Raw genomic sequence first — 11,645 nt, forward strand, 5'->3', positions numbered from 1 at the left:
GCAGATACTAAGGTGAGAGAGTGAGCTTGAGGAATGGGACACAGTGGCCACTACACAACAGGGATGCCAATGCAGTGCATAAACTCCATGTGGGACATTACACAGGAGCACATTTAACACTACACAAGCACAATGGCAGTCATCCCATAAAAAAGGCCCTGGTGGTGTACTAATTAAAATTTTGATGGGGGTGAGGGTGACTGGCACTGTGCCTGGTGTAGTGTTAAACATGTCATTCCATCCCATCCCTAAGATAATGTCATTGTCCACGGTGGTGTATTGGTGAAGATTCTAGATGGTGTTGTGTCCACAATGTTCCTGGTACAATTGATTTTTACTGTGTATGATTAACCTGTGTTAGAAGCATTGTGTGTGTGTGTGTGTGTGTAGATAAAAGGTGGTGTGGGGTTGGAGGGGTTCTAAATAGATCAGAAGCGGTCCTGTCTGCCACAGCTAGTTTCCCAATGTTGCTGTCGGCAGCAGTCGCATTACTACTTCTTTTCATAATCATGGACGTGTCGTACTTCATTCGAGGGCTTCAGGTGTATGCGCGCGGTCTCTTGCGTCCCCCGATCACTAACATTCTTCAGGAGCTGACGCTGAGAGGTCGAGTCCTTGCCACTGATGTTGACTTCTTCGGACACATGAACAACGGCCGTTACCTCCGCGAGTGCGACTTCGGCCGCATTTACTTGTACACGCGCAATGGAATCCTCAAGGCAACGCAGACATTGGGAGCGAACCTGGTGGTGGGAGCCTTAACGATCCGCTATCGGCGGTCCTTGAAGTTTTTGGAGCCCTTCGAGCTGCAAACCCGCATCATCGCCTGGGATGACAAGGCTTTTTATGTTGAGCAGCGCTTTCTGTCGGCACGGGACGGTTTTATGTGTGCCATCATGCTTTCCCGGCAAAATGTGTTACGTAGCACACCGGATAAGATAATGCAGCACTTGTGTAAGAGGAAGGTAAGTGCTGGGGTCTTTCACGTGCATAAACGCAGACCCTTTTAAGGAGTGCAAAATAATTTAACTCCTCATTTCTCACATAAGGCTGTAAGAGGAGTACAAATGAAGAAAAATATGTGCAAGTGCACGGTTGAAGTTGGGTGGGAAGCGATTGGTTAACGGCCCGTAATTCTATTATTTGATTTATCTCTTTCTTCGTGTTAGTAGAGAATGAAGAGTCAAGGGCTAAATGTCATGCTCTGGTACACTAGTTTTCATCATAGAAATATATTTTATATTGCAGTGACCATACAGTTGTATAATCATACTTTTTCACCTTAAAATTCATCCATCCATCCATCCTCTTCCGCTTATCCGATCGGGTCACGGGGGCAGCAGCTTGAGCAGAGATGCCCAGACTTCCCTCTCCCGGCCAATTCTTCTAGCTCTACCGGGAGAATCCCAAGGTGTTCCCAGGCCAGCCAGGAGACATAGTCCCTCCAGCGTGTCCTGGGTCTTCCCTGGGGCCTCCTCCCGGTTGAACGTGCCCGGAACACCTCACCAGGGGAGGCGTCCAGGAGGCATCCTGATCAGATGCCCGAGCCACCTCATCTGACTCCTCTCCATGCGGAGGAGCAGAGGCTCTACTCTGAGCCCCTCCCGGATGACTGAGCTTCTCACCCTATCTTTAAGGGAAAGCCCAGGGACACTGCGGAGGAAACTCATTTCAGCCGCTTGTATTCGCGATCTCGTTCTTTCGGTCACTACCCATAGCTCATGACCATAGGTGAGGATAGGAACGTAGATCGACTGGTAAATTGAGAGCTTTGCCTTACGGCTCAGCTCCTTTTTCACCACGACGGACCGATACAGAGCCTGCATCACTGCGGACGCTGCACCGATCCACCTGTCGATCTCACGGTCCATTCTTCCCTCACTCGTGAACAAGACCCCGAGATACTTGATCTTCTCCACTTGGGGCAGGATCTTGCCTCCAACCCTGAGAGGGCACTCCACCCTTTTCCGGCTGAGGACCATGGTCCCGGATTTGGAGGTGCTGATTCCAATCCCAGCTGCTTCACACTCAGCTGCGAACCGATTAAGAGAGAGCTGAAGATCACGGCCTTATGAAGCAAACAGAACAACATCATCTGCAAAAAGCAGTGACCCAATCCTGAGTCCACCAAACCGGACCCCCTCAACACCCTGGCTGCGCCTAGAAATTCTGTCCATAAAAGTTATGAACAGAATCGGTGACAAAGGGCAGCCCTGGCGGAGTCCAAGTCTCACTGGAAACGGGCTTGACTTACTGCCGGCAATGTGGACCAAGCTCTTAAAACATAAATAATAAATAAATGAATGCCCTAAAGTATCCCTTTCATGGAGAATAATTAGCACATATTAATATTCCTAAAATTCTGTCTTTTAAAGATGTTAGAATATACATTTTTCAAACAATTCAGATATATATAAACCTCAAAAATGTTATTTATATCTATTAAAAGCTCTATCCATCCCCATTATTGAGATATACAATGGTGATGGACAGGTTGACAGACGAGATTAGACAGGAGTCCCCGTGGACTATGATGTTTGCTGATGACATTGTGACCCATAGCGATAGTAGGGAGCAGGTTGAGGAGACCCTGGAGAGGTGGAGATATGCTCTGGAGAGGAGAGGAATGAAGGTCAGTAGGAACAAGACAGAATACATGTGTATAAATGAGAGGGAGGTCAGTGGAATGGTGAGGATGCAGGGAGTAGAGTTGGTGAAGGTGGATGAGTTTAAATACTTCAGATCAACGGTACAGAGTAATGGGGATTGTAGAAGAGAGGTGAAAAAGAGAGTGCAGGCAGGTTGGAAAGGGTGGAGAAGAGTGGCAGGAGTGATTTGTGACAGACTGGTATCAGCAAGACTGAAAGGGAAGTTCTACAGAACGGCAGTGAGACCAGCTATGTTATGTGGGTTGGAGACGGTGGCACTGACCAGAAAGCAGGAGACAGAGCTGGAGGTGGCAGAGTTAAAGATGCTAAGATTTGCATTGGGCATGATGAGAATGAACAGGATTAGAAATGAGTACATTAGAGGGTCAGCTCAAGTTGGACGGTTAGGAGACAAAGTCAGAGAGGCGAGATTGCGTTGGTTTCGACATGTGCAGAGGAGAGATGCTGGGCATATTGGGAGAAGAACAGAACAAGATGTAAAGGACAGAAAGATATGGAAGAAGATGACCCGCTGTGGCAACCCCTAACGGGAGCATCCGAAAGAAGGAGAAGAAGAAGCCTTTACAATCCATCCTATAATACTAAGGAAGCACCCTATATAAAAAAATGTTTAGGATCTCTAGGGTTCAATTTTGACCCCAAATACTAATTTAACAGTAGGGTCTTATTAAGATTAGGGCTGGTATATATTCATTAAGTTTGGAATAGGGGTAGGGTTAGTTATAAAAGAGTGGGACCCTAAGAAATTAATTTTTAGATCAGGGTCTAATATTTTAAGATTAGGGTTGTAGTTCTACAAATTTTAAGGTTAGAGTAAGGGGTAGGGATAGTCTATCAATAAGTCTTACTCCAGCCGTAAGATTGATTATTGAGACCCCAAGGTTCAAACATTAACATCAGGGCCCCGTCAAAATATTAACATCAGGGCTGGTATGACAACTTTTTGAAGGTTAGAAGGAGGGCAAGGGAAAGTCTATAACTTAACAACCACCAAACCAATTGGTAAGACCCTGAGTATTACATTTTATCTTAGGCAGTCCCTAACCATCTCAAAAATATGTGCTACTTTATTATGTTTGCCTCCAGAAGCCACGAGTATAGCCATGAATCTCTATTCAGCATACATTGGTCCTTGGGTAATCTATTTACCTTGGTTATCCTATTGAATAAAATTGTTCTTCATGTTAATGTTAGGTTACCTTTCTTATATCCTTTAACAATTAGATACTTCCATATTCTTTTCAAATTCAATAAAAAATGGTTGCAAAAATCATGCAGCTGTAAGTAGGGAGTGCAAGTGTGTTTTTCACAGATAGGCAAACACTTAAGTGCTCCCTTTAAACTGACTTGTGAAGGGTCAGCAGCAGTGTACTGTTAAACCTCATGCTCACTAACCTGGGCAAGCAGGGAGTACACATTCTTATCTTATTACTTAATAAATGATTCTCTACCATGCACACTAACATAAAAAATAAGGCTAGGAACATACATAAGAGCACAATACTTGAAATACACAAATGCTGTGATTATTCACACTTCTCCATTCAGTGGAAAGGAAGGTACAGTATACAATCCACCTGTTGGTATTTATATTCAAACTAGCAAAATACCCGCGCTTCGCAGTGGCAAAGTACTGCCTTAAAATTTTTATTAAGAAGAAAATGAAACCTTTTTAAACTGAGGGAAAATATACCAATAATTATTTGTTAAGGATCTCTTTGTATACGACATTGTCAGTTCAGCCCTCCGGTTGTAATATGACCAAGCTGTGCGCTGAGCTTACTCTTGAGCATGCAACGTACAGTTGGACATATGAACAGTAATCTTGTCTCAAATCTCACAGTTTGGATTGCTGCCGTCATAATCGGTTTGAGTTTCATGGTTTGTTTCAATTACGACAGTATTTGTATTACTTGTGTTGAAGTGACATTCGGCATCTGTCAAGCGTTGTAATCATACAACCTGTTTAATCGATAACTTCACATCCAGCTTTTGAGAGTTGAAACATTCATAAACATCAAAGTGTCCACTACTGAAATCGTCACCTGTGAATGTAAGATGTTTAAGAGGCATTGGCGGTTGTGGAAAGGTGTAAAATATTTGGCCATTTCGGTACACTTGAAAGCGACAACCGAACAATTCAGCGGCAACCATCAACTCACATGCAGAACCATAGGTGAAGGGCTTAAGCATTTCACTCTTCTAGTGCTCCTGTGTAATATAATTACCTCCTGTACCATCATCAGTCCACACCTTGAACCTGTCCCAGTCATTCAATACATAAGACACAATGTTCCTCCGGATATCAAGAGTGAGCCTAATATGGCCGTGCAATATGTAACACAGAGAATGTAAAAGGCAGGCGGCCTCTCCAGGCATGGAAACCACTCGGTAAGTGACAGTTCTTTGATCGATGGTGATCACCTCGATAGACATGTTAATGAGGGTACGGTTGGAACAATAAGGAAAATGGGTACCTGAACAGTAAACTAAGTGTAAAATACCTACACAATAACTATAATTGTAATAAACGAACAATAAAACAGCGAAGAAGCTGTGGATTAAATAAAAAGGCTGTAGTTATCAGCAGGGAGATGTGAATCCCGTGGCGAAGCAAGGAAGGGAATGTAGAGACTGGAGCGACGGACAGCCTTATATACAGGCAGCCAACAACATAGGAGGCGTTGGGATGGGGGACCCAACGCCGCCTCACACGGTGACCGAGCTGCAGGCTATGGACGTATATATGTATGCAAGTAGGATTCAGTTAGCGTTGGGAACCCGCGTACCAAATTTCTTGAAGATGGGCCCATAAGTAACAAAGACCGTTGAAAAGTTCAATATGGCGGCCGACAGTGGCATCATACCACCGAAATAAGTACATACATTGGTTTCGGTTAGCGCAGGGAAGCCGCCTACCAAATTTCGTGAAGATGGGGCCATAAATAAGAAAGTTCAACCTTATTGAACTTTGTCGACCGTTATGACCGTTACACGTAGAATTTCGAAATGAAACCTGCTTAACTTTTGTAAGAAAGCTGTAAGGAATGAGCCTGGCAAATTTCAGCCTTCTACCTACACGGGAAGTTGGAGAATTAGTGATGAGTGATGAGTGAGTGAGTGAGTGAGTGAGTGAGTGAGTGAGTGAGTGAGTGAATGAGTAAGTAAGTCAGTGAGTGAGTGAGTCAGTCAGTGAGGGCTTTGCCTTTTATTAGTATAGATAAACAGACAGCACTGACTAACAACACTACATCAACTCTAAATTGCAGGAACAAATACATTGTGTGCTTCTTGGTTTAGATTCAATTTTGTTTGGCACCTCCACAGAAATGTTAACAGTTTATGACATTAGTATACAATGTGGCGAGTGGCTGGGGGGTGGTACCTAGCCGGGACACCCAGGAGGACCGGAGGAGGGCTTACATCTCCTCCAAAACACATGGGGGTGACCGCCCTGGTGGCTTTGGGGACCACGGGAACAGAGCTTAGAAGCTCAACCCTGTAGGGGCCCGTGGTCACTGCCAGGGGGCGTCCGAATGCCTGAGGAGCCCTGGCCCTCAGCACTTCTGCCACACCCGGAAGTGCTGGGGGGAAGAAGACCAGGGACACCGAGTGCTTCCGAGTGCACAGCCGGTACTTCCGCCACACTGGGGAGTGCCAGCGGAAGATTATCGGGAGGCACCTGGAGGACATCTGGGTGATTATAAAAGGGGCCGCCTCCCTCCATTCGTTGGCATATAGCATTTTTAATGTAGGTAGATCATTTCGACCTGGTCATTTTAAAAGTAGCTCACAAGCCGAAAAAGTGTGGGCACCCCTGATCTAAACAGTATGAGCTTCTAGTTTGGGACGTCTAAAGGAAGCATTGAATTGCAGATACAATCCACCTGTTGGCATTTATATTCAACTAAATAGACAGCACTGACTAACAACACTACATCAACTCTAAATTGCCGGAACAAATACATTGTGTGCTTCTTGGTTTAGATTTAATTATGTCTGGCACCTCCACAGAAATGTTAACAGTTTATGAAATTAGTATACAATGTGGCGAATGGCTGGGGGTGGATCTGATGGCAGATCCCCTGAGGCACACTATGGTGGTATTAGTCTGTAGTATTAAAGCGTCCCAAGAGAGCACCTTCACGAGGGGATGGATGAGATTTTTCGTGATGGCATCCAATTTGGCTAGAAACAGCTTCCAGTGTGTCCATGTGATGGAACAGACTACTTAGTTCATTATGGTCATTTAGGGCGGAGTGGTGGCTGTGAGGCTAAGGATCTGTGCTGGTATCCCGAAATAAATATTCACATAATGTTTCAAATCAAGCCTTTTCACTGAAAATCATACAAGCTGAAACCTGACAGCCCTCCATTAGGAACTAAACAACTATCGCAGCTCTGAACAGACTTTACTTGGCAGCCCAGAACATCCTACAATTGTTATATTAAAAAGACAGGCATGGCCTGGATGGGGTCCCATAAAATGATAGTTATGTGTAGTCAAGCAAGAAGATGTAAAAAAAAAAAAAAAAAAAGTGTTGCATCTTTGAACAAGTCGAGGTCTGATTTTATGATCGATTTATCAGGTTTCAAGACCCGATATATACGCGAGTATATACGGTACTCTTTGTCTTTTATTTCTGGCCCCAGGTGTGGTTAAATCTCTTGGCACAAAGTCTCGCGGGACATGAAAGTGTCTCTCTGAGGAAATCACATCTCATCTCCTTCCAAGATTTTTTTTTATAATAGAGAGATACGCATAGCCAGGGCAGGACCCCTTAAAATGGTAGTTATGTGTGGTCAAGCATTATGGATGGGCAGGTCTGCCACATAATGTCATGTAGTGGGTGACATGTTTTTTTTATAAATATCAGTTCACGGGCAGACTGCCCCCAGAAAACATCAAGGGAGACCAACCACACCATGCCATCTACATGACATCCAAAATGCACATATAAATTTATAGGGTCAGTACTGTGAAATTCTTACTTACATGTGCTAATCAAAGCTGTTTTGAGGGGGTATGCAAGAATTGTTTTTTGGCTTCTATTCTGATTGCATTTTATAAAGCAAAATATTCATAGCAGTCAAAAACAATATGTATGGACATGGAGAACGCAGGAAAACGTTTAAGCTATAACATTTATGTACTACATAATAAAACACTAAAGTCTGTGTGTCCAGTCTCTCTAAGCAATCTGATTTGGTGACATGAGAAAAGACAAAGTGTTAGTGTGAAACACACAAGCAAGAGAAACACCATGGGAGACATGTGGAGAGTCACCTTCAAAGATGACAAGTGTAAATAAACATGGAAAGAATGTGAGAAAGGACCCCAAAAAATAAAGATGAAGTCTGAGAATCAGACTTTATGAGAAAACACGCCAGAGAGGAAGAGCCAGGGAAGAGAACCTCACATACATGTGGATACTGAAGAAAGTAGCTGAATGTGTACGGAGGGCAAGAGATAGCAATTTTTTTATTTTATTACTTGTCTTCGATAGGTGGTGTTGCTAGTGCTACATTATTTGTATGAAAATGTGCCATATAAATAAATGTTGTTGTTGTAGTAGACAATAATTCAGCAATAATAATAACAGTAAACTGGCATAGAAAAGAGGACACAGATTTGGCAAAATGAAGGATCGAATTCTGCATGCTAAATTATTTTGTGTTAATTTTGCTGATTCATATTGATACAGAGTCCTATCAGATTTGACAAACAAAAAATCAGATATGTGCCAAAAAACTGCAGTCTGAATGTAGCCTAAGTAGACCTTAGCAACACGTAGACTCAGACATAGCCGTTACCGTTACAGAGTTATCAACTAATTTTTATCATTGCAGCTTTTCTGTAGCATCGCTTCAGGTGTATGTGTGTGTGGGTATGGTAGGTGGATGACGGGGGGGTGTAGAGGGCAGGGCAGTTGCTCCTTTAATCTCTCATAGATGGCGCCTATGTTTACGGAGGTTCTTGAGGCCCCCTAGTGGTCAAGAGGCTCTATGCAACAAATACTCTATACTGCACACTCATACTTGCAGCGCTGCTTGCCACTCCCTGGCACCATGATCAGTAAATATTACTGCCTTGCCTTTATCTGATATACAAATCTGCACAAGTGCTCTAATTCTAATTAAGTGTTTCACATCCACACCACAGTCCCTCAGCGGTTCAATAAATGCTTGCCACTAGCATGTCATTGTATTTATCTCTACAACTGGAAGAAACAGATGTAACAATGCTGCTGATTGGGTGTTTGACATTTTATCATAATAATAACGATGAGTATATTTTGGGGTTGCAGGTGGAAAGAATACAGTTCCCAGAAGACCTCCAGCAGTGGATAAGGTACAACACAGCCACCAGTGAGACACTAAAGGCAAAGGAAGAGATGGAGGAGAAGTTGGATTAACCACATCATGATGACAGGCCACTAAACTGTAGTCGGAACTTACCTGCAAGATGGGAATAAGGGAAAAAATATACTTACTCCAAAAAAATAAGAAGGGTATCGCTGCAGCCAGGAGCCAAATTGTTGAGTAGTAGGGGCAATATTGAGTGGGGGTTTAATAACAAAGCAGTAACAGCACACTGCACAATAACGTGCAGTGAATCCACTTGACTTGAGTTTTCATCCTCTTTCTTTCTCTGTATGTTTACCATTCGTTTGCTCAGAGGTTGATGCGCTTGCTGCTTCCTGAGCAGCTCTTCTTTTCTCCGCCCTAGCGGCCCGCTTCTTCTCTTCTTTCGTCGGCATCTTTTTGCAGTGGTTGTGTTGCAATTACTTAGTACGTTTTCTTTAATTTTTCACTTAAGTCTTCAATCTGTCTCAAGAATGATTCAAGATATGAAGAGGTAAAGGAAGTGATGGCGAAGTTGGTAGGGATGAGAACGGCGCCCATACACGTGCGCTGCGTGGCCACCCTTCTGGCCACTGCCGAGAGTTGATTGTACAATAAAATAAAAGGGTCAATCATCACCCTGAAAGCGGATAGTAGACATCACGTAGTATATGTGCACCAAATTTCAGGTCAATAGTTTGAACGGTTTGCAAGCTACAGGCGGTTTAAAATCCTGGACAGACAAATGGACAGCCACGGTAGCGTATTATATATAAACACTGATTGTATAATATAGTTTAAATAAGTACATTAAGTAGTATGTCCTCTCCCACTCGACATTCGGCTCTTGGCTGCAGAGATAAACACCTGAAAAAAATACTAATTTGAATAAAGTAAAGCCTTTGGTATAATATTTTGCTGCCTACAGTTCAATTTAATGTTAAATATAGGTATCGGCTTTCTCTCTTACTCTACAGTGCTTTCTTTACAAATCAGGAAATGAAAATTGGATGCTGATTTTTTTTTTTTTTCGTGAAAGGGTAGAGGTTCCAGGCTGTAGAAATACCAGACTCTCTAGTTCACCTAAATGGCAGAACTGGTGGTAAATCCAAATCTGAACGCCCCTGGCAGAAATGTCAATGAAACCTCGAAATCAGTGACCTTTTATGATCATGGCTGGTAGCCTGGGACCTCCATCTTGGAGCTCCAAGTAGGTGGAGTTAATTTACTTGACTGGACTTGGCATTATTTGAGTCAGATCATCTTTCCACAAGCCTAATCTTAACCATACTGCAAAAGGGTGGAACTCTGCAAGTCTAATTGGAAAACAGCCATATTATAAGAGCAACGCAAACATATGTGGATTTTTACTACATTTACGTATGATATGCCTAAACTTAGTTTGCATTGAGCCACAGATATAAAAGTACTTTAGCTTATACTAGGAGGTGTCATATACAGTGGTGTGAAAAACTATTTGCCCCCTTCCTGATTTCTTATTCTTTTGCATGTTTGTCACACAAAATGTTTCTGATCATCAAACACATTTAACCATTAGTCAAATATAACACAAGTAAACACAAAACACAGTTTTTAAATGATGGTTTTTATTATTTAGGAGAAAAAATCCAAACCTACATGGCCCTGTGTGAAAAAGTAATTGCCCCCTGAACCTAATAACTGGTTGGGCCACCTTTAGCAGCAATAACTGCAATCAAGCGTTTGCGATAACTTGCAATGAGTCTTTTACAGCGCTCTGGAGGAATTTTGGCCCACTCATCTTTGCAGAATTGTTGTAATTCAGCTTTATTTGAGGGTTTTGTAGCATGAACCGCCTTTTTAAGGTCATGCCATAGCATCTCAATTGGATTCAGGTCAGGACTTTGACTAGGCCACTCCAAAGTCTTCATTTTGTTTTTCTTCAGCCATTCAGAGGTGGATTTGCTGGTGTGTTTTGGGTCATTGTCCTGTTGCAGCACCCAAGATCGCTTCAGCTTGAGTTGACGAACAGATGGCCGGACATTCTCCTTCAGGATTTTTTGGTAGACAGTAGAATTCATGGTTCCATCTGTCACAGCAAGCCTTCTAGGTCCTGAAGCAGCAAAACAACCCCAGACCATCACACTACCACCACCATATTTTACTGTTGGTATGATGTTCTTTTCTGAAATGCTGTGTTCCTTTTATGCCAGATGTAACGGGACATTTGCCTTCCAAAAAGTTCAACTTTTGTCTCATCAGTCCACAAGGTATTTTCCCAAAAGTCTTGGCAATCATTGAGATGTTTCTTAGCAAAATTGAGACGAGCCCTAATGTTCTTTTGCTTAACAGTGGTTTGCGTCTTGGAAATCTGCCATGCAGGCCGTTTTTGCCCAGTCTCTTTCTTATGATGGAGTCGTAAACACTGACCTTAATTGAGGCAAATGAGGCCTGCAGTTCTTTAGATGTTGTCCTGGGGTCTTTTGTGACCTCTCGGATGAGTCGTCTCTGCGCTCTTGGGGTAATTTTGGTCGGCCGGCCACTCCTGGGAAGGTTTACCACTGTTCCATGTTTTTGCCATTTGTGGATAATGGCTCTCACTGTGGTTCGCTGGAGTCCCAAAGCTTTAGAAATGGCTTTATAACCTTTACC

At 43.1% G+C, this 11,645-nt stretch overlaps 1 protein-coding gene across 1 annotated transcript; it reads left to right on the forward strand.

The window, feature by feature from the left end:
* The first annotated feature begins 445 nt into the window (after nt 1–445).
* Nucleotides 446–9,226, forward strand: LOC120530036 (protein THEM6-like). Its single transcript, XM_039754196.1, has 2 exons — nt 446–965; nt 8,978–9,226. The coding sequence occupies exons 1-2, from the start codon at nt 465–467 to the stop codon at nt 9,083–9,085; spliced, it is 609 nt and encodes a 202-aa protein (XP_039610130.1). The 5' UTR covers nt 446–464; the 3' UTR covers nt 9,086–9,226.
* Nucleotides 9,227–11,645: the final 2,419 nt, after the last annotated feature.

This window comes from Polypterus senegalus, chromosome 5 (assembly GCF_016835505.1).
Source record: "Polypterus senegalus isolate Bchr_013 chromosome 5, ASM1683550v1, whole genome shotgun sequence".
Classification (NCBI taxonomy): Eukaryota; Metazoa; Chordata; class Cladistia; order Polypteriformes; family Polypteridae; genus Polypterus; species Polypterus senegalus.